We start from the raw sequence: 23926 nt of genomic DNA on the forward strand, positions 1-23926 counted from the left end.
GAAAAACTCTAACTCTGTCTCACAGGTATGGTCTCACTGAAAAATGAGCCAACAATATCCCCTCATCTGAAAGATCTAAGATCAAACCTTGATCCATCAACTCATGTACTTCCTGAATCAACGGTCTCTTCTCAGCTGATATGTGCACCAAGCTGCTAGAAGATTTTTTGCTCAAAGCATCTGTTACTACATTAGCCTTCCCAGGGTGGTATTGGATGGTAAAGTCATAGTCCTTCAGAAGCTCCATCCATCTCCTCTATCTCAAATTTAAATCCCTCTGTTGGAAGATGTACTTCAAACTCTTGTGGTCGGTGTATATCTCGCACACTTCACCATACAGGTAGTATCTCCAGATTTTTAGTGCAAAGATTACAACTGCCATTTCCAAATCATAGGTGGGGTAGTTCTACTCATGCCTCTTTAGCTGCCTTGAAGCATAAGCCACTGCTTTTCCATTATGCATCAAAACACACCCTACGCCAACTCTGGAGGCATCACAGTACACGGTATATCCTTCACCACTCATCGATAATGTCAACACAGGGGCAATGGTTAGACACTCCTTAAGCTTTTGGAAACTCTCTTCACAATCATCTGTCCAAATGAATGGAACATTCTTCCGAGTTAACTTAGTTAGGGGAGCTGATATCCTGGAAAAATCCTGCATAAAACACCAATAGTAGCCAGCTAGGCCCAGAAAACTTCGCATCTTAGTGACTGTTGTAGGCCTAAGCCAATCAGTTACAGCCTCAATTTTCTTGGGATCCACTTGAATGCCTTCACTAGAACCACGTGTCTCAAGAACGAGATGCTTTCTAGCCAAAATTCACATTTTGAAAATTTGGCATATAGCTAGTGCTCCCTCAAAGTCTGCAACACCATCCTCAAGTGCCACACGTGTTCTTCCTCAGTCCGAGAGTATACCAAAATGTTATCTATGAATACAATGACAAAACAGTCCAGGAATGGCCTAAACACCCTATTCATCAAGTCCATGAAAGCTGCTGGTGCATTAGTGAGTCCAAAAGACATCACCAAGAACTCATAATGACCATATCTTGTCCTGAATGCTGTTTTGGACACATCCTCATTCCTGATTCTCAACTGATGGTAGCCTGATCGTAGGTCTATCTTGGAAAAGAATCTAGCCCCTTGGAGCTGATCAAACAGATCATCGATCCGAGGAAGTGGATACTTGTTCTTTACAGTCACCTTGTCCAGCTGTTTATAATCAATACACAACCTTAATGACCTATCTTTCTTTCTCATAAATAGAATAGGAGCGCCCCAAGGTGAAGTGCTTGGACGTATGAAACCCTTGTCCAAAAGCTCCTGTAGTTGCTCCTTTAGCTCTTTCAATTCTGCTGGTGCCATCCTATACGGCGGCATTGATATGGGGTTTGTACCTGGCATAACATCAATGCAAAACTCTATTTCCCTTCCTGGTGGCAACCCTGGAAGCTCCTTAGGGAAGACATCCATGAATTCTCTGACAATAGGAACATTTTCCATGTTGACACCTTCTACAGATGTATCTCTCACCAATGCCAAATACCCTTGACATCCACGCCTCAACATTTTTCTATCACTAATTGCTGACACTAAATTATATGGAGCCACGCTTCTATCACCATCAAAGCTAAACTCTTCCACACTAGGTATGTGGAAATACACCTTTTTGTTCCTGCAGTCTAAAGTGGCATAATGAGTTGCCAACCAATCCATTCCCAAAATTATATTGAAATCCATTACTGGCAGAGGAACCAAGTCTGCTAGGAGGATTCTTCCATCCACTACTACTGGACTACCCAGAAAAACCATATCTACCTCTATGTTGTCACTAAGCGAGGTAGCTACAGACAAAGGGCATTCTAAAGTTGTAGGGTTTCTACCCAATCTCATTGTAAAAACTAGGAAGACAAATGAGTGCGTAGTACCCAGATCTATCAAAACACGAGCCTCATAGGAACATACTAGAAGAATACCTGTCACAACTGCATTGGAAGCCTGAGCATCCTGGTGGGTCAAGGTGAAAACCCGAGCTTGACCCCTACCTTGCGTTGCAAAACCCTTATATTGACTTCTACCTCCTGATCTACCTCCAAATCCACGTCCTTCTTGTCCTCGGCCTTGTTGGCCACTGAACAGACTGCCTGCCATACTGGAAGCACCAGGATACAACTGATGAGGAACATTTGCAACAGAACCCTATGATCCCATCTGTGGCTCGCTGAACACTAGACATTCTCTAGCCAAGTGACCCTACTGGCCACATCGGAAACATACTCCTGAACCTATCATATAAGGTCCTGAATGTCCTCTTTCACACTGTGTGCAAGGTGCAAAGGAGGATCCTGAACCAAACCCAGAACTGCTATATCCTGAACTGTGACCACTGCTGGATCCATATCCTAGTCTGAATCCTCAAGATTTGTGTCTAAAACCACTCTTCTTGTTCCTATTTCTTCCTCTGTAATGACTTTGGCCTCCGCTATCCGTAGTACCCATGTGGGGAATACCTGAAGAACCCTTTGCTCTATTTTTCTTTGCCCTTCCACTGTCATCTCCTGTATAGCTAATCTCAATCTGTCGGGCTCGATCAGCTACCATATCAAAAGACTAATAAGACATCATGGCCAGGTTTGCATACCTCCTGTCTAGCCCCTTTAGAAACTGATGTAGCCACTGATGTAGGGGCATACTTGCTCAGTTCCAGAAATTCTATAGCATATTCATCTACAGACCTGCCATTCTGCCTTAAGGCCTCAAAGGCCCACTGCTTTTGATCTCTGAAACTTTCTGGCACAAACCTGTTGATAAACAGTTCCACAAATTGGGTCCATGACAAACCTTCCATCCGAGGTAATATGTAGTCATTCATCCATTGTCTAGGCATAGGCCCCATGACATGCTGCACACACTCTATAAGTCTCCTATCAGTCAACTGTAACTCCATTCTTGCCTGTTTGCAGGAATCCAAAAACCGATAAGCATCGTCTGACACATCATAAGTACCCAGCACCAACTTCTTGAAATTAATTAATTATTTGTAAGGTTCCCCTCTTGGTGCGGTGGGCTGCTACTGTTGGGGAGGGTGGACCATATACTGTGCCATCATATCGATGGTTCTCTGTAATCCGGCTAAAGTAGCTGCCATTGGGTCCATGGGACCTTACGCCATAAAAGACTGATCTTGAACTGGTGGCAGCTGCTCTTCTACTTGAGCAGCTTTAGGCCTCCTACCCCATCTCCTTGGGGCAGACGCCTCATCCTGTGTTGACACCTCGTCAGGCACATCTGGTTTTAGTGCAGTGGCAGCTCTTCTACTTCTACGCATTTTCCTGAAATTCAGCAGCATTAGCCCACAAAATTTCAAAATGGCATGTTACACAACTCTATAGACTTATATTTACACATAATTATATAAAGCAGAAACTAGAAGCAAAGATGACAATGCAAGACGAATGTAGACCCTATTCTCTGCATGTGACTCCTATTAGACTCTTCCCAACACTTTAGACAAATATTCCCTATGAATCTGGAGCCTAAGCTCTGATACCACATTTGTCACGACCCAATCTATGGGCCGGACCAGCACTAGGACCTGGGCCAGCCTAAAGTCCCCGAGGCCCGTAGTAAGCCTAACTATTCCTCAACCCAACTCTAAGGCCCATTTGGGCCCAATTTCAAGAATTCAACCGAACAGAGTCCTACAATTAAATGGACCATACAACGGGGAGTTTTTGACTTAACCGACTTGTAAACACAATATATAATCATCTGGGGGAGCTCAACTCACCCTCCATATAATCATGATGCCATAAAAATAAATGGGAGCTCGGCTCCCTCATCCAGTCTAACATACATGCATTTAATAAGTTTACAGGTCCAACATGGCAAATATATTATAGACCCAAATCAAATAAATATTTCTAACACATGCGGAATCTAGGAGTTAACAGAATTATACAAACATTATAGACATTAATAGACGACCTGGGAGGGAGAGAAGCAGGTTAGAACTCAACAAGAAATCTCCTGTATCCTGGAAAAACAAGGTGAACAAGGGTAAGTGTTTGACTCAGAGAGTAAAATATCAATTTTAACTATAATCTCTATAACTATCTAAAGCTAATGCACCCTGTAGAGTGAAATGCAACATCGTTAATATTTTCACATCATAACAGCAAAAAGGCAATTTGGAGTACTCACACACCCGATAACGTCAAACAATACATATAAGGGAGTTGATCCCCTATATAGCCCTCTTAATCCAACCTCTGCCAGCGAAGATCTCAAGCCAGACTTTCGCTTAATAAACCAAATACGGGGTCCCAGCGAAGATCTCAAGCCGTGTCTACCCCGAAGGATTGGGTCCCAGCGAGTATCCCTCAAGTAGTGTCTACTCGTCCTGTCCATATCCAGTACCATATCACACGCACGCCAACACACGCACACTGCTCTAAATTACCACAAATAACACCCATGGCAATTCATCAATTGAGAATGCAATATAAAACATGCCTATGTTTAACTACATAGATATATACATATAAGTGATACATGAGCATGCCTGAACATATAATAATATTAAAATTATAATCAAAATTAATATTTTACTCACAGACTTAACCGCAGTCACTGTGGCGGCTGGGCGGAGGAGGAAGGCTATTCCGGCTCACCTGATAATTTTATTACAATTATTTAATACATTTTACTCAATACAAACTGAGAAAAGATCAAAGATGTCCTAAGTCGTGCCGAAAATCCGACAGAGTCTCCTCTATACCTAGAACCTACTCAACCTGCAAAAGGGCTTAAAACACACTTCTATATCCATAAACCATACACCCATAACTCAATCATATCACACAGCCCCTCCTGGGCCCATCCAAACAGTCATCAATCACAATATGTAAAATTATAGTTTAATCCTTTAGCAATATTACTAAACTAATGCAAAAGGAATTATAATTTTCTAAGCTACCACGAATATGTTATGAATTTTTAATCCAATTCAAGCACTAGACAATTAAGAAAAAGTAATGTTTGGGTTTATCTATGCCGATTCTGACCTCGGGAACGTGCTTAAGACATCTAACAATGATGGGGTAGCTAAAAATCTCTACCCAATTTCAAGACTTTTTCGGTAGCCTGTCTGTCTGGCTGAAAATTTACAGACCTGGGCAACCGTTGAATTTTCGCGAATTTAAGGTACCTACAAGAAGCCCACAACACGGGGGTTAGTACATAATTTTTACGAAATTTTTCAAGCTCATTTATTGCTCGAAAAACACTACGAAGTTTCGTGGGACCCATCGAAAAACGATGTCGAAAATTTTTAAATTTATATTGCCACGAAGTTCTCAACGAGTGGAACACTCTGGTACTCTCTGTTTTCTCGTGGGGTTCATGGTTTGCGAGAAATCTAGTCCAAAAGTCAAAATGGGTTAAATATTCCCATACAAAAATTAGGTAAACCGCTCAATGGATTTTGGTGTTCTTGGTGTCTATGGAAAGCTCTCGAGGTGTAGATGTGTTTTGGCATAAAACTCGGCTCAAACAGTGGCCAGATCGGCTGAATTTTGGCCGGGAAGCCAAAACATCGCACGCGCGCAAGGGGAACTTCACGCGTCTTTTCCGGTCGTCTGGAGCGTCGACATGCGGCAGGAAGGGACTGGGGCGGCACGCCGGCGAGTGGGGAGAGCTGGGTTGGCGGCAGCGCGGCGAGGAGAGGTGAGAGGCGAGAGAAAACGGGAGAGAGAGGAGAGACGTCGGGCGCGCACGAAAGAGAAGGAAGAAGAAAAGAAAAGGTCGATCCGATTCGACCAGTTCGATTCGGTCAGTCCAATTCAGGATACAAAATTTTAAATTTTTACTCTGCCTTGGGACTGAAAACGATGCCCAAAAATTCTGAAAAAATTTTAAAAAACTCAGAAAAATTCGTAGAGTCTAAATATATTTTTAGTTTTGCCACGTGGTCTTTAAATTAATTTTTAAAAATCATCAAAGTTTTATATTTTCGGAAAATTGAACCCGATTTTTAAAATCCTAAAAATTTTAAATAATTTCCTAAAAATTAAATTAAATAAAATATTAATATTTATCCACAAAATAATAAATTTAAAATTATGGGTGTTACAATATAAATTTTAAATTAATTTAAATAATAAAAATATAATTACCTCTTATAAAATTTTATATTTAATTAAAGTTAAATATAGGTAGAATTAAGAATTTTAAATTTATACAAACTTTAAAATTAATTTACATAATAAAATATAATTGTAATTAGTTTTAAAAATAAAGGGTAATTTAGGTAAAGCTAATATTCCCTCCCTCCCTTCATACATTCATATATAACTAGTTTCTCTTTTTTAAATATGTATTGCACGTTTTCTGTACTCGTTGTATGTACTCGTAATTTAATATTTTTACATATTATTTTTTATTAATTTTTTATTTTATATAACATTATCATTATAATATATTAATTGTTTTTATGATAATATAATAATTTTTCTATTTTTCTTGATATGCATGTTGTACATGCACTTATCATTTTCAGATTAATAACAGTTAGTGAGGTTGATTTGCTTTGTCGTGGTGTACAACACGACATCGATTGTGAAATTTTGTGTCATGGTCTAAACTGTGTGTTGTTGGCAATACTTTTACCTTATGATTTGCGAATTGTGATTTCTTAAATGAAATGTGATTTTAAATAGATGATTATTATTGATTTGGAATTATGGCAATGTTTCTTTAGTTATGAAAATTATGATTTGTTATGGTTTGATACATTATGCTTTAAAATGAGTTTTAAATTTTTTTTAGTTGTGTACCACTGAGTGTCATACTCAATTATTGCTGTTTCATACTATCACAGGTAAGTAGAAAGAAAAAGCTGCAGAGTAAGTAGCGTGGAGCAGTACTGAATATAGTTTTGGGTATATATTAGGTATACCCTTTTGTAGATTTGTTTTGATATAATTTGACATGTATGTATATAAAAGACAAATGAGCAGTTGTACAAATAAAATTGTAATAATATTTTTGTTAGCTTTTGATTTATAAATTTGTATAAGAGCACTTATTTTGATTGGTATATGAGATTAACACACTTTCTTGGTATTGGTTGAATGAAAAGAAATGAGTTGAGTTTGATTGTGTTCAAAATCACCACGCGGATTTTTCACAAAATTTTAAAAATACTAAATTATTTATAAATAAATTTTATGACACCTAATTGAATCAAAGACACTTTGATAACTCTTTTATCACCACGCTAGGCCTAGAAATGACTTTGATACGTTAAAATCCCTTGTACTATATTTAATGGATTATCGGTAGGCGAAATTCGTTAATTCATTAGGTATACTACGAGATCATGTTATACTTTACAGAGGGGTAAGGTGTGACACACAAAGCCAAAGTTTTGAGTTTTTGGTGCTTCTCATATGTGTAGAAGATGTAATCTTGACTGGTACAAGGGTGGATGCTATTGTTCAAGTTAAAAAAGCTTTACATGCAAAATTTATTATCAAAGACCTTAGTTTCCTTAATCATTTTCGTGGTCTTGAGGTGGCAAGGTCAGAAGCTGGCACTCTTGTGAGTCAACGAAAGTTTGTCTTAGATGTTGTTAAAGATGCAGGTATGGAACATGCTAGGCCTAACTCTTTTCCTCTTCCTAAAGGTCTACATTTATCTCATGTGGATGGTGAGTTGACAAATCCTGATCAATTTCACAAACTTATTAGCAGGTTGCTTTAGATTAATATTTCCAGGCCTGATATTAGTTACTCAGTCCAGCATTTATCTCAGTTTATGGCTTATCCAAGGAAACCTCATTGGGATGATGCTTGCCACTTGGTTAGATACTTAAAGTCTTGCCCCTCAAAAGGCTTATTTTTCACTGTTGCTTCTAATCTTTCTTTGACTGCCTTTTGTGATGCTGATTGGGCATCTTGTTCCTTTACTAAAAAATCCCTTACTGGTTTTTGTGTGTTGATGGGAGGGGCACTTATCAGTTGGAAAACTAAGAAACAGCCTATAGTTTCAAAGTATTCTGCAAAGGCTGAAAATAAGAGCATGGCCTCTACTATTTGTGAATTGTTGTGGGTGGTTCATATTCTCAGGGATTTGAAAGTTGATGTTCAGCTTCCCATTCCTCTTATGTGTGATAATCAAGCAGCTATTCATATTGGAAGCAACCCTGTTTTCCATGAGAGGACTAAACATCTTGACATAGATTATCATTTGGTCAGGGAATAGTTGCAGAAAGGATTTATTAGGCCTATTCATTTGTCTTCTGCTCATCAAGTTACTGATGTTTTCACAAAGCCTCTTAAGGCTGTTTTCCACCATATTTTTGTTGACAATTTGGGGTTGGTGGAGCTTCCCTGATCTCTAACTTGAAGGGGGATGTTAGTATAGTGGCTGGAAACTTTAACTTAAGTTAGTTAGCTAGCAACTGTACATTTTTTACTTTTCCTAGTTTAGCTTCTTTGATACGATAAGCATGCTTTGTATATAAAGAGGGCAATGTACTTTTCTTCACCATATGAAATCTTTCTCTGATTCTCAAATCTTATAAACTTGATTTGAGTCCATGAGTTTAGGTAGAGAAAAATAACTGATTTCTCAAAATTTAAAAACTGAAAGTAAAAATGATTTTTGGTTTATTTTTTCAAAACTCTAAATTGGTGGTTTAAAATATTTAAGAATTTTTATTCCTTTTTAATGGCATATATATCTTTTTAATTGTCATAAAAAATAAGATTGAAAAACAACAATGTTAATAAACACACCTTTATTTTTTCAAAACTCCAAATTGGTGGTTTAAAATGTTTAAGAATTTTTATATTCCTATTTTATTCTTGCATAATTTATTTTCTCATAGAACTTTATATATTTTATAAGATATATTTAGTAATTAATTAAAAAAATAAAATATATCTTTAATTATTATTATAATAATATTATTTATAAAATAACATTTTATTTAAATAAATATTTTAAAATCATTTATATATTTAAAATAATAATAAATAAATTTTAATAATTTTTATATTTATTTAATCATACTATATCATTTAACTAAATAAAAAAAATATTAAATCATCATTTATTATATAATCTTTCATTTTTTAAATATATTTACAATAAAAATTATACTATACATCAATAAACATACTACGCTGTCTACACAGAGAATTAGGGCTCGGTTGGGCCTAGGACAGACTCTGGAGCCTCTGTATAAGGATAACATATGCAAAGGAATATCGAAAATCCCTAGCCAAATTCTCTGATTTCCTTTATCCCGTTCCCTTTAAGCTAGGGAGACGTTAGATCATAGAGAAAGCAATCTCTTTCACAGGTTTGGCTCTTTGATTATCTTTTCTCGTCTTCTTTTTACCCTTGATTTCTCGTCTTAATTTCAATTCTGACTAGTCGCGACTTCTAGGGTTGGTTTTGATTTTGTGAATGTTAACGTTTGTTTGGTTGCCTAGGAACTGCGGGAACATCAAATTCCTTACCTTTTAATCCGTTTTTGACTTGATTAGCTCATGAAGGAACAATTCTTTTTTCTTGGGTTATTGATTTTTTAATGAAGAAAGAAAACTAGCTCGATTTTTTTAAGCTCGATTTTTTTTAGTACTAAATAGCATAAATTATGATTCTTTAGGAAAACATGTAGTTAAATTGCTTTTATTTTGTTTCTTGTGATGCATTTATTTGATAAGGGCTCATTGAATGTATTAGTTAATTATAGTGAAAAACATAATTTGGAATCCTAGGTGAGATTTTTATTTGAATTAGTACCTGTTAAGAAACTAGGTGTGATTGTTGTCAGTGTTTGAAATAATTTCATGCTATGGTAATGGGTTTGCAGCTGTTTTAATTGAAAATAGAAGTTTAATCATTGGAATTACAGTAGTGTAGAAGGTGGTCAAATTAGCAGAAGATGGCTGGAGAAAGGAGAGTGCACCCAGATTGTATAAATGCATCTAATCCATACCATGAGTGTGTCGAATATTGCTTCAGAAAAATTGCAGAAGCTATGGCACAAATGAGTAAGAAAGAAACAGGTACTTATAAAAACTCTTTTGCTATTCTATTGCCTTTATTAACCATGGTTGTTCCTAATATTAATGATGGAAAAATGAAACATACAGAAAGATGTAAATTCATGTACATGCCATTTCCCTTTTGCATAATCTGTGGTAACAACGATCTTTATTTTTTTGAATTTGATGCTTGTAGAAGATTCTTTACTTCAAAATTTATGGGATTCCATCCCAGTAGTAGGTGCACAATCATTGTTAGATCATGTTTATTTATTTAACTGATTGACATTTTTTTCTACTATAATCAGAAGTTGTGCAAGATAAAGGTGGAAATTATGGGTCCACCACACTTGCTTCTGAGCAAGATGAGGTACAGCATGATGAAAGATCAGTTTTTGAAGAAGAGTCTGATGATGACGACAATCATCCAGTCCAGGAAAATGTGGAAGGAGATGGTACACAACTTACTGGGAGGCAGAAAAAATTGTTTGAGTTGAGGCTTAAGATGGTACTTTTCTTGCAATTTTTAAGTTCTGAATGTCATATTTCGTTAGTAGACTTGTTGTGAATATTAAGCTCCCCCCTTTTTTTATCTTCTATTATTGCAATGGACTTCATTTAGAAATAATTATGGCTTATGGCTAAATGCAGAATGAGGCTAGAAAAGCCAATCAAACAGCAATGGTAGCTGAAAAGAAAAAAATGGAAGCTGCACCAGAATCAAGGGGCATTTCTAAACAAAAATGGCTTGAAGATAGGAAGAAAAAAATTGGAAAACTTTTAGATGCAAATGGTTTGGATATGAAAGAGGCATACATGCTGGATACACAAGAGGCCGCTGAGGCAAAATATAAAAAATGGGAAAAAGATCCTGCTCCATTTGGTTGGGATGGTATGTTCAGATCTCTGATTGTTAATTATTTCTGTTTGCGTCGTTTTCTTGCTTAGTTTTATTTATCTGTTCTCTTTCTTTATTCTTCAGCTATGTACACAGGTCTATTCTATTTTCCCAATTATATACTTGTTTACACCTGTCTTAGTGGTTTCTTATGTGTGTATACTTCTTGAAATCATGGAAAAGTTAAGTATTTCTATGTTAGTGATTTTACCCAAATGCATTTAAGAGTCTCCAGGAGGCCAATTCAATAGTCAAATGTGCTGTTTGGCCTATTTGAATTATTTTGTTCAATTGGGTGCACAAGTTTTATTTTTTCCACTTGTTACTATCTCTCTCCTTTTATAAGTTCACAATTATGGCACAACGCAGCACAAACTCATCAATCTTGGAGCCAAAAATACCAACCCACAACCTCCAATTGAAGCAATGCATCAGAAAAGAGGAGCTAATCCTCAACAGGTTTCAGGTATTAGGATGATAGATGAGGGGGAAAAAATCTGGTTTCAAATTGAGGGAGAGTGAAATTGAATGGACTTTTGGTTTGCTTGTGGTTTCAATTTAGGGATAGGAAAAGAATTTGGGAATAAAAATAAAGGTTAATTAACGGTTTCTGTGACCAAGACTAATATGAGTTGGTGGCTGTAGCTGAGAGCATTGCTGGATGATGTAGTTGGAGCTGTAACCTTTAGTTATGAGACTTGGAGAGGTGGTCATTTTTGCTTGTGGAAAGGGGAAGATGATTGTAGATTTGGAAGAAAGTAGTAAATTTAATTAAAAATATATTGAAATTAATAAATTTCATTAAATTTAAGTAAATTATTAAAATTTCATAAATTTAATATGATAATTGTTTTGGATAAAGTAATTCAAAAATTTTTATTAGAATTGAAATTTTAAGACAATTGTGATGTATTATGATAAAAGAAATAGTTCAATTAAAACTTAAACTATGAAAAAGATATTTATGTTGATGAAAATTTTAGCGAGTTTGATAACTCTTAACGTTATAAATGGGAGGGATGGGGAGGGGGGCAAGACAATCAGAATTTAGTGCTAGGCCAAATGGAATCTGTAGTGTAACTCTTCCACAACACGTATGGGTTTTTTCTTAAGCGTGCCCTTGCACCGTCGTTTACCCTGTTAACCAATTAAACTGGGAATATGTTGACAGGTTCAACAGGTTAATACCAACTCCTTAGATATAAAGGGTTGATTACCATACAGGACCATCTATTGGTCTGCTTCCCAGTTAAACTTGCTCTGACCAGTTCAGTCCTGACAACATGGGTATGAGGGCCTGCAAATGTGTTTTGTCTGGTGGTTTCTTAAATGTAAATCCTTGAATCACACATGAATCTACATGTTCTTGCATTCTTGTTTATATTGGCTGCACCATTGATAAGATATTGATTTAAGGGTTTAGCATGAGGATGAAATTGATAAGTTTGCTTCTAACAGTTTTCAATCAGAAGACACTCTACAATGCGCATAAAAAGCGGTCAAAGAACATCGAGGTTGATCTAGAAGAATATAACAAAATGAAAGAAGCTGATCCTGAGTTCTACCGTGAAGCCTCAAGTCTTCAATATGGAAAGGTACTACTGTTGTGAAGATTATGCTTTCTAGTAAATATAAATTCAGAGCATATAGTTGATCTATTTTCTGTTCAAATCTTTTAGGCACCCAAGATATCTGAGGACAAGATTGACCGGATGGTGAAGGAACTCAATGACCGGGAGGAGAAACGCAAGTCATTTAGTCGAAGGAGGAGGTTCCGTGAAGAGAAGGATATTGACTCGATTAATGACCGTAATGAGCATTTCAATAAGAAGATTGAACGAGCTTTTGGCAAATACACGCTGGAGATTAAGAACAATCTTGAGCGAGGAACTGCTTTGCCTGACTAAGGTGTGTGCTTATTATCACGTTTTGTGTGTACAAGTGCTATTGCTTAAGGCGTATAGGTATAGCCTCTATTTTTTCTACTGTCTTTTGCAAACTGCAGTTGTTACTGATGTAAGTTTTACTAAATTATAGCTCATTAGATAATGGCTGATTTGAATGGCTCAAATAAGAATTTGGCTAATAGAAATTGGAATCTATAGGGCCCATTTGGTGTTTATGTTGGTGTTTTTTTTTTTTTTTTTTACCAATAGTCAAAGAAATTTATATTATTAAATCATAATTTTTTTGTTACCTGATGCCTTAAAGAAGAAAAACATATTGCTAGAAGTGAAAACCATCAAGTGATTTTACTTGTTTCATCTACCTATTTTTCAATATGCTAAAACCAAAATGAATATTGATACTAAACAAACCCATAGTAATGCATTCTTTTTCCATTAATATAAACACTTACCACTTATATTTTTTACTAGATCATGAATTAAAACTAATTTCAAAAGTACTTTGTTGAATATGGACCCAAATCCCAAATTTCATTTGTTATGCTATTCTTTCTTAATTGTTGTGTGAATTTCTATTATTATTACTTAGATCTGCTGATTCACATTTATAGTTCGTGATATGCTGCATATCTTGCCAGCTGCCACGACTCCCTGTCTGGACCTAGATGTCTTTCATTTTCAACTCATGAATCTTATTTGAAAACAAATTCAATTCATCTGTGTGTGTGTGTGTGTGTGTGTGTGCAAGAACAAATTCAGTTCATCTCATAAAATAAACAGCATTTTGGAATTTAGTTTTGAGCTAGTGGTATTTTATCAAAGTTTGTAGTGAGATACTTCTCTGCTTTGATTTCAATTTTTTATTTGCAATGGTATTTGGTCGTCATTACCATTTGCATTCTTCTTAATCTAGTTTTATTTTGTATTGCAGCATCTTGTTTGTACAAACTGATTGTAAAAATCAAGGGTTGGAAATCTGCACTAACTGGGCATCTTTGCTCGAGCATCTCCAAGCATGAATATGGTGAACTTCACTTCTGGATGCAAGATTGTTTATATTTGGTTGTCTTTTGATAACTATACAAGTGAGAGATATTGTTCTTGCGGTTTTAAATCACACAAGCGACTAAACTTAAGTGTAATTTGATTGGCTTTGTATGTCATCGTAAGTTCGTCATTGTAATCTATGTTGCAAATGCAGCTTTTGTTGGATTTATAGAAGAAAGACAGCTCTGGAGTTTTTCTATATAGCGGTAGATTAGATGGGGAGATGGCCTCCTTAATCCATCATTTTCTTTTTTGTGCTCATAGATCACTTTACCCTTTGTTTGAGAGGAGGTTGATGAGGTTTTTTAAAAGTAATGAAAGGTTTTTCAAGATTTATAGACCTTGAAATTGTGTTTAGAAAAGTGTAAGAGAACAGCGTAAGGTTTTTGAAAATTTTTTTTTTTTTTTTTTCAACTCATCAGATTGGTTGGTTGAGTTAAGAAGGTTGTCTTTAAAACTTTAAAATATTTTAAAAATCTTTCCATTCCTTTCAAAGACTAAAAATTTATGAAGATTTGAAAATCATGAAAAATTTTATTTTATAACAACATTATCATGTCTCCTTTCAACAGGGTGTAAAAGCTGGATGTTTAAGCAAGATTTACTAAAAGAGTTAAAAAGAAAAATTATAGGATCCATCTTGTTAGCTGACTAATTTCCATCTCAGCTTCTATTTGTTTTGCTGAAAAAAAGAAAAAAGATTTTCACCTCCCCTACATTGTTTACTCATTTATACTGAGATTCTATTTGTTTTGCTGGAAATAATTATTTTGTATAAGAAAAGATTTTTCATAAAAAAATATTTTTTTAAAATAATATTTTTTGTAAAAATATTTTTTATTATTTTACTATAATGTTAAAATTAATGGTTTGTGTTTATGTTATATATGTATAAATATTTTTATATTTTAATAAAATTATTAAATTTTAAAATTTGATTTTTTCATTTTTTTTAAATGAATTTTTTTTTCTTTCAATTAAATAAATATTTTCTATTAATCAATTTTCTTAAATGTTTCAAACGCTTAAAAATCATAAAATAAATGTAGCTCATGAATAAAATGTTTTCTGAAATAATATTTTTCATAAAAATATTTTCTATCATTTGGTTATAATATTAAAATTAGTGGTATGTGTTTATATCATATATTTATAAGTATTTTCATATTTAATAAGATTATCAAAATTTAGAAAATAATTTTCTCTTTTTCTTTAAAAATAACTTAATTTTTCTTTTAATTAAAAAAAATTCGTTAACCAATTTTCTTTAAATGTTCCTAACTTAAAAATATAGAAAAGTTCATAAAATAAATAGAGCTTAAGTAATGTAAAATGCAAAGTTTTATGGCATTCTTAACTTTAAAAATATTTGATCTGACTTCTGAATTTTATAGTTCCATTTTTCTTATAATTTTCATGCATGTTAGGATAGTAAAATTCACTTGATTTTACATTTTAAAAATTGTGTGAGATGTGACATTTAAAATTTAAAAATTAAAACATGCTCAAGGCAACATTCATGTTGAGCTTATTGTTGACATTTCAAAAATGTTGAGCTTACCGTTGCAAAACCCAGCAAATGCAAGAATCAACAAGGCACATCAATAGAATGGTGGCTCCCTCTAGGGTTGTGCATGGTTTTTTAAAAACTGAATCGAACTAAGAAATTATACCAAATCAATGAAATTATATTGAATTGAAATTATTTTGATACTTTGATTTGATTTTAATTTTTCATTAAGAATCGAATCAAAACTGAATTGAAAATTGAATTTATACATATATTTTTCTATATTTTTTTTAGATATATTATACACTTTCAATATAATTATTTCAATATAATTATATATATATATATAATTATAAATTAAATACAACATAATATTATATTTTATTTTTTTATATTTTTTTAATAATTTTAATTATAAATATATTAAATTACCTTATAATTCTTAATTTTAAATTCTTAATTATATTTATATCTTATAATTAAATATTATATGATTAATAAATAGTTAAATATATATTATATGATATATTTATAATATTATATTATATAATATATTTAATTCTAAATTATATATACACTTTATAGTTAAAGATTATATAATCTAAAAATAACTAAAAGATATATTATATGATATATTATATATTAGTAACCTAATTCAAAATTTAAATGCTAATTTAAGTATAAATTTTTAAGGAAATAATTATAAAAAATTATTTTAAAAACCGAACCGAAATCATAACAAGCCGAAACCGAATAAACGAAATTGAAAAATTGAGAATCATATTAAACCAAAATCGAAATAATGAATATTCAAACTGAAATTATATTAAAATTTTGATTCAATTTCAATTTTTTGATAAATCCCAAATCGACCCGAAATTGAACACCGTTTACTCCCCACAACAACAGTAGCAGCACAGCACCGTTACTGACACAGATCATTAGCCATTAGGGCATTTGAAAAGATCAAATTTGGACCACGCATGTAACCGCTCAAAGGCTGATGAAGACACAGGCGAGGACCACCGTGACCCATGTGGCTGTGGTGGTCCTTTTTCCGCCTTATTTTTTGACCCCTCTGGACCACTCCTCCGCCACTCACACGTTTCACTTTCATGATTCTTGATTTCGCACTTCGTAAAAAGACGAGAACCCAAAAAATAAAGAAATGAAAATTTATTTAAAATATTCATAATTTTAATATAATATTATAATAGTTTGAAAAATTATAATTTATATTTTATTTATTAAAAAATTATTATTTAATTTTTATATTTTAAAAAATATATTAATTAATTCTTATATTTTATTTTCATTAAATTATTTAATACTTTCATTAATGTTTTCATTATTTATACTATTTAAATTATTATTTATTTTTTTATTTTAAAAAAATTAATTAGTTAATTTTTATATTTTAAAAAATATTTTTTTTATTTTAATAAAATTAATTAATTAGTCTATATATTTTAAAAAATATATTATTAGATAAAAATAAAAATTTTATTATGTATAGGCTAAAATTAAATTTATTTTTTTTAATTTTCAATTTTTTTAATATTATTTTTATATTTTTTTATTTAAAAAATATTTTTTCTTGATTATTTAAAAATTTAAAAAAATTAATTAATTTTTTTATATAAACAGTTTATATATTTTTATTAACAAATGAAAATGAAAAGAGGATAAAAGAGAGAAGAGTACAATCATAGAAAAAAATATATAAAAAGAGAAAAATTAAAAAAAATTTAAAAAAAATAAATAAGAGAGATAATTTAAATATAAAAATTAATTATAAATTTAATGAAATTAAATTATATAAATTAATAAATATATTTTTTTAATTATATAAATTAATTAATTAAACTCATTAAAATTAAAAAATTAAGTAATAATTTGATTAATATTAATTAAAAAATTAATAAAAATACTAAACAATATAAAAAAATAAAATATAAATATTAAATAAAATATTTTTAAAAATATAAAAATTAAATAATTAATTTTATCAAAATATAAAAATTAAATTATAATTTACCCGATCAAAAATAATTGAGTTTTCAGCTTTTGTGTAGGGTAACTGTTTCTCTGATGGGGGGTATCAAAGCAGGACCCAGAACCTACCATCCTCAACCTACACCCCATGTGATGCTTTTTCTTGGAACCCTATAATCACATGACACGTGGGGATTGCAGCTCTGTCATGCTACGAAATACTATTTGCTTCCTTTTTCTACTTTTTTGGTACAGTTAATCCTATTAGTTGGACTTTTGTCCAAAAGTAAGGAGTCGTTTGGAATTATGATTAGGGCCGAGCAAAATTGGTTTAAATCGAAAAATCGAATTGAATCGAGTCAATTCGATTCAATTGATTTGATTTTAAAATTTAATTAGTTCGGTTCGATTTTAATTTATAAAAATTTTGATTATTTCGGTTCGGTTCGATTTTGAAGAGAAAAAAATTAGTTAAACCGAACCGAATCGAATAGTGATTTATATAGTCAAATCGAACCGAATCGATTTTTGAATTAATTTATTTTTATGAAAAATTTATGAATTATATTTAATTTTACATATATTAATTGTTTAATTTCATTGATTAATGGTTATTAGATTCAAACCAAAGTTAAAATTAAACCAAATAACTTGAAAATCAAGTCTAAATTAAAAAATTAATCAAAAATCAAACCAATTAGTTTAAACCGAACCGAACTGAAATAAAGCGGTTCGATTCGATTCGATTTTTCATCAATTTCAGTTCGATTCAGTTTCTAAAATTGACGGTTTGATTTTTATAATTTAATTCGGTTCGATTCAGTTAGATTCGATTCGAACCGATTGCTCACCCCTAATTATCCTTTCATTCTTTTAAAAATTATTATTTTAAATGTAACTAAACAAAAGTTTTTAAAATAATTTTATAATTATTTAATAATATTATTTACAATTCAACCCAAATAATTATATATATATATATATATATATATATATATATTGAGGTTTTATATAAAATGCATCTTTTTTTAAAAAATTATTTTAAGTTCATTTAGCATTAAAAACGATTTTAAAAAATATTACTTCAAATGCAAAAAAAATTATTTGAAAAAAATTATTTTCATAATATTTTATAAAAATATATAAATTATTTTTCATAAATCTTAAATGATATAGAATCTGTATTAATTATTCTTTATAATGGAATCTTTATTGATTATTTCTATATACATTAACCATTTCTTCAAGTTTGGAATATGATTAAAGCTAATTGAGGCTAAAGGGTACTTTTGTTTTTGTCATTTACTGGCTAATTAATCAAAATTAGTTAGCCTTTCTACAGAGATTCTTTCACTGCACGGAGCCATGTGTAAAAAAGAGAGCAGGCACTACTCCATAACAATGATACACAGCCAGAGGATTAATTAAATTAACAAAGAAAGATTAAGATTTTTTTTTTTTTAATCCAAAGGAAAGATTTAAGAATTGAAGTGAGAAAAAAAGAGTCATCATCATAATAATCCTCTCATAATACACACAAACAAACAAACAAATTGAGAATAAAAATAAAGAAAGACTAGAGATGAACAAGCTTTTTTTTTGTTTTTGTTTTCTTTGCTTTCTTTTCTTGGTGGAGATTTCTCGTTCTTGTTTTAGTTGGTGGGGTTGCTGCGGAAAGATCCCAAAGCCTTGATGGCTGCTGCTCTCAGAATGTATTGATGATATGCTGCAGCTGCAAGTGCTCCAATGAAAGGTCCAACCCAGAAAATCCACTGCAATAAATAATAATTTACATGTTATAAACCATTCAACTAACTTAAAAAATAGGAAAAAATTAAAAATTTTTCCAATATATAAAAGATTTTTAATGGGTCATACATGGTCGTCCCAGATTTTGTCATTGTTGTAGATGACTGCAGCACCAAAGCTCCTAGCAGGATTAATACCAGTACCAGTGACGGGGATTGTTGCTAAGTGAACCACGAACACAGCAAACCCAATTGGAAGTGGAGCCAACACCTGAACCCAATTAATTAACCAAATACTATCAAAACCAAGACCCATTATACTTGCTAAGAAGAGATGAGAAGAGAAGAGATCGAGCTAGTGGACATACAGGGACGTGAGAGTCACGTGCACTCCTCTTAGGGTCAGTGGCAGAGAAAACAGTGTAGACAAGCACAAAAGTGCCTATGATCTCAGCACCCAAAGCGGTGCCTTTGTTGTAACCATGAGCCACGGAGTTAGCACCGCCTCCAAGAGCATTATATGGATGCTTCATAAATGCCTTCACCAACCCAACACCACAGATTGCACCCAAGCACTGAGCCACCATGTAAGCCACTGCCCTAATCAGTGACACCTTCCTCGCCAAGAAAAGTCCAAAAGTGACCGCTGGGTTAATATGACCACCTGCACTCAAAAACAAGCAAAACCCATTAACAAACACCTCTCAAAACCAAATGGGGTACACAGTATTTTTCAAGTAGAGAGATGAGTTTTAGTATAAACATAAACAGAAAACAGCAAAACACTAATTTGCATAAGTTTCTTTAAAAAAGCAATACAAAAGTAACCATTATATGGATGCATGTATAATTAAGGAGTAGAGGAAAGGGTTCTTAATTACCAGAGATACCAGCAGTGCAGTAAACAAGGATAAAAATCATGCCACCAAAGGCCCATGCAATACCCAGAAGCCCAACTCCGCCACAAGGGTCAGCTTGTTTCTTGTAGCCAATTACAGTAGCTACAGTGATGTAGAGGAAAAGAAGAGTGGCTATGAACTCAGCTATAAGAGCACGGTAGAAAGACCAGAGCTTGAGCTCAGCCACGTCAATGAGAGGAGCTGGTGGTGGATCAACATAGTCCTTCCCATGGGTAGGCTGCGTTTCTTCACTCACTTCCTTAGCCATGCTCTCTCTCTCTCTCTCAAAACCCAAAAGCCAAGAACACTGTGAGCTTGAAGGTGGTGGTGTGTATTGGAGTAGCTGTTAGAAGAAGAGATCGGTTGACAGTGGTTTTAAAGAAGAGAGAGAGAGAGAGGGAGAGAGAAAGGAGGATTTAATGCATAAGAGAAGGGCATTTTGGGAAGAAAAGAAAAGACAGATAAGAGCATGTGAAGCTAATCATCTAGTGTAAGAGAAGAGAGGGAAGCGTCAGCCTGGCATCCAACCCAAAAAGCAACGCCTACAACGGTTATTTCTTGTCTTTTTCTCTCTTCGCTTTTCCAAAGTTTTCATCTTTTTCAATTTTGGACACACATGTAGTAACTTTTTTTTTTTTAACTGAGTATACCTTTTAGGCAGTTATGTTTGGAGTTAGTTGAAGTTTGTTGGTGACTTACTTGCAAGTTACTGTAAGAAAATAATCAATAATTTAAGGGAAAATGAATTTTTATTCCATTTATCAATCAATTTTAAATATTTATATATGAAATTTATTTTTTTTTAATACAAAAAAGGGAATAAAATATAAGAAAAGCACAACTAACAAGCTAAAACTCGCGGCTGAGCAGCACCAACAAGATCGTTTGCAGTGGCTAAAATCAATCAATCACATCAGTAGGAGAGCAGGGATGAAAATTTATTCAATATAATCATTATACATATATAAAAAATAATATAAAATTTATTATAATCGATGATTATTTAATACAATAGTTGTGTTTTAAAATTTCTCCATGCAAAATTTGTAAATTTTGTGCATAAAAAACGGCACAATTGGCGAGTTGGTATGCCACCCTACTAGCTTCCAGAAAGCAATGAGACAAATTTCCCAAGAAAGATGTAAGAGATCTCGGCACTGATCAAAACGATTAGCAAGTCTGTCTATGTTAAAATTATATATGAGATATATTTATTTAATAGATGGATTATTATAAATTTTTTATTTTAAATTTATAATAAATTGTGTTTAAGTAACAACTTCTTATGTGAATGTTTATTTTATCTAATTTATTATTAATTTATTAAGTGACACTCACAATTTTAAATTTATAATGATTCATAAATCTTTTCAAGAAAGAGAAGGATGAATCCAATTATTTAGGGAAAGTAGGATGAAAGGATGAATCTCATTAATAACCAATTCCAACATATTAAAAAAATATATTTTAATTAATGAAAATTTTTTAGCTAAATTCAGTTTATTATATATTTAAGATAAAAAAATATGAACCTATATATTTAATAAATAAATTTTATCATATATTTTATATATTGAATCTACAGTGAAATGAATTTAGGTTCAATAACCTTAAATATTCTTCTTAAAAGATGATTTAATTTTCTCATAAAATAATTATAAAAAAATGATTCTTTAAATTTTATGTGTTTAAATGTGTTGAAATTATAATAAGATGTTAACAAGGAAGGAAGGATTATGTATGGAGTTCATTATTGAGTAAATTTGCCATTTCATTTTCAAAAATATTTTCAATATTTAATTTTTTCCTATTGTCATAAATTTATATTTTTTTATTATTATTTTAAATTTAAAACCTCACAAATTCATGTAGTGTTACATGCAAATGGGCATATATATATATATATATATATATATATATATATATATATATATATATATATATATATAGTTGAGTTCATGACTATTTAGCAATGAAGCTTTTCTTATGGAACAAAAACAATTTAAAACAATGGCGCAAACTTATTCACGTGCTAGTTATATTGCTTTTTTTTTTTTAGAGAAATGGATAGAGAAACATTGAATATATAAAAAATTGAACATAATTGAAGAGAAACTGCTAAAACTTGAACGATTCTAATAATTGTCAAGCATTTGCCCACATCCAAATTGAACAGATCTAGAAACATTCTCACATCTAAGATTTTGTATTGTAGGATTCACATCAAAGCAATCAAGTTTGTCACAAGCGTTTTGCGATCGCCGAACGATTCTTATCGAAGTGAAAAAGTGATGAGTTGTCACTTTAATTTTGAAAGAAATTAAAAAAAAACCATTTATTGTTTTTTTTTTTAATTTAGAAAGCCACTTTTAAAATAGAGATTATAGGTTCGGAGTCCGTATACTTTTAGGGAAGTTGTTGGGCACCTCATATCATCCCTCAATGAGAGCAAGTTGATTTAACGATGTGCTTTTTATAATTTAATATCGATAATTTTAGGGTTTTAAATTACCATGTTAATTCCCGTATCTAATACAAGAATTATTAATTTTCCACTAATTAGAGTAGTCACAAATACAAGTGTAAATGGGGAGGCTCTAAGGTGGGTATAACTACTATTATGATTTTATATTTTACTTATTTTTATTAAGTCCTTCCCTTCACGGAATTAGGACTTAAGTCCGAGAAGGTTTCGCTTAGCCCCTAGAGATTCATAATGAGTAAGAGGACTCTCGGCTTACTCATTATTCACCTCGTCATTGGTGTCCAAATGATTGAGGATGTGATGTGTGTGTAGGAATTTGGCGATTGGATTAATATGGGTAAAGACTTTCATTCTTCCAACTAAGACTCTAATTCAAAAGGGATGTGTTAATTATAACCTAAAGAGTTTTCTACATTAATGAGGACTCTTAGTTAATGAAGGAATGTCCCATCATCGACATAATTATTCATAAGGCATTACCAACATTAATCCACTCCCAAAATGTTTACATGTTTATAAAATTGTTGATTAATTTTAGATGTTCTTTATGGGAGGATTCTCCCTCGTATTTAGATCACAAATGCAAGGTTTCCAAGAAGGACTCTCCATTGGACCCAAACAAAATTTATGAATCATGAAGTTCACGTAAGGACTCTCCCGTGAACCCATAATGTTAAAATTGTAAAGTTTTCTTTTAAGAAAATTTTTAGAAGAAAAATTCTCCCTCTTGAAAAATTTTAGTGAATGCTAACGAATTCTAACTATTGTAAACATGAGCTCCAGGAAAGAACTCTCTCCCGAACTCTTTGCTAAAAAGACAGGTATATTCGAAAAATGATGTAAAGAATAAGATGATTCTATGTGAATATGCGAAATGACAAATTGCACGTGTTACTTTCCGATCTCTTTCTTACTATTCAAACTCTTTTCTCGCTCTCTTTATTTTCGATCTCTTATTAGTCACTTGAACTCTCCATATTTACCTGAACTTATATCTAACCTTCTCGCCCTTATTATTTCCAATCTCTCTAATCGAATCCGAACTCTTCCTGTCAACACCCTCGTATTTACCCCACTCCTCCTATCCGAACTATTCACTATTCTACCGATCCTCAAGCAATATTTATACCACCCGAACTCGTATTCTTACATTACTAAAAGTAAAGAGAAATATGCTTTTGAAATGACGTATGTGTTATTGTAACAGGCAAAAAGTAAAATTTGTGAGATAGGCCAATCTAACTCGAATCTACTCTAAAAGTTCGGTGTGATTAAATGTTCTAACAGTTCAGATTATAGCTTACATAACAAATACAGCCTAATAATACCCAATCAGAGAAAGGACTATCAAGGCATTTACCTGTAAA

General features: G+C 32.3%; 2 protein-coding genes across 3 annotated transcripts; one reads left to right on the plus strand and one right to left on the minus strand.

Annotated features, from left to right (window-relative positions):
* The first annotated feature begins 9202 nt into the window (after nucleotides 1–9202).
* Nucleotides 9203–14121, plus strand: LOC110668297 (uncharacterized). 2 transcript variants are annotated; one of them, XM_021829490.2, is made up of 7 exons: nucleotides 9203–9379; nucleotides 9941–10091; nucleotides 10379–10578; nucleotides 10722–10962; nucleotides 12427–12563; nucleotides 12648–12876; nucleotides 13807–14121. In XM_021829490.2, exons 2-6 carry the CDS (start codon nucleotides 9968–9970, stop codon nucleotides 12873–12875), a joined length of 930 nt encoding a protein of 309 aa, XP_021685182.1. In that variant the 5' UTR covers nucleotides 9203–9379; nucleotides 9941–9967; the 3' UTR covers nucleotide 12876; nucleotides 13807–14121. The 2 variants fall into 2 exon arrangements, with proteins under 2 accessions (XP_021685182.1, XP_021685181.1); XM_021829489.2 differs by having other exon boundaries at nucleotides 9204–9379; nucleotides 9938–10091.
* Nucleotides 14122–18918: 4797 nt separating this feature from the next.
* On the minus strand, nucleotides 18919–20466 carry LOC110668316 (probable aquaporin PIP2-8). Its single transcript, XM_021829510.2, has 4 exons — nucleotides 20057–20466; nucleotides 19544–19839; nucleotides 19306–19446; nucleotides 18919–19199 (listed from the first exon to the last, which is right to left on the minus strand). Exons 1-4 carry the CDS (start codon nucleotides 20340–20342, stop codon nucleotides 19080–19082), a joined length of 843 nt encoding a protein of 280 aa, XP_021685202.1. The 5' UTR covers nucleotides 20343–20466; the 3' UTR covers nucleotides 18919–19079.
* Between the last annotated feature and the right edge of the window lie 3460 nt (nucleotides 20467–23926).

Source organism: Hevea brasiliensis, chromosome 6, assembly GCF_030052815.1.
Source record: "Hevea brasiliensis isolate MT/VB/25A 57/8 chromosome 6, ASM3005281v1, whole genome shotgun sequence".
NCBI lineage: Eukaryota > Viridiplantae > Streptophyta > Magnoliopsida > Malpighiales > Euphorbiaceae > Hevea > Hevea brasiliensis.

Coding starts and splice junctions, on each gene's coding strand:
- LOC110668297 (XM_021829490.2), top strand. CDS start 9,968: ATGGCTGGAGAAAGGAGAGTGCACCCAGATTGTATAAATGCATCTAAT. Junction 10,963..12,426: donor TGCTCCATTTGGTTGGGATG/GTATGTTCAGAT, acceptor TGCTTCTAACAG/TTTTCAATCAGAAGACACTC. Junction 12,564..12,647: donor CAAGTCTTCAATATGGAAAG/GTACTACTGTTG, acceptor CAAATCTTTTAG/GCACCCAAGATATCTGAGGA.
- LOC110668316 (XM_021829510.2), bottom strand. CDS start 20,342: ATGGCTAAGGAAGTGAGTGAAGAAACGCAGCCTACCCATGGGAAGGAC. Junction 19,447..19,543: donor CACGTGACTCTCACGTCCCT/GTATGTCCACTA, acceptor AATTGGGTTCAG/GTGTTGGCTCCACTTCCAAT. Junction 19,200..19,305: donor ACAAAATCTGGGACGACCAT/GTATGACCCATT, acceptor TATTTATTGCAG/TGGATTTTCTGGGTTGGACC.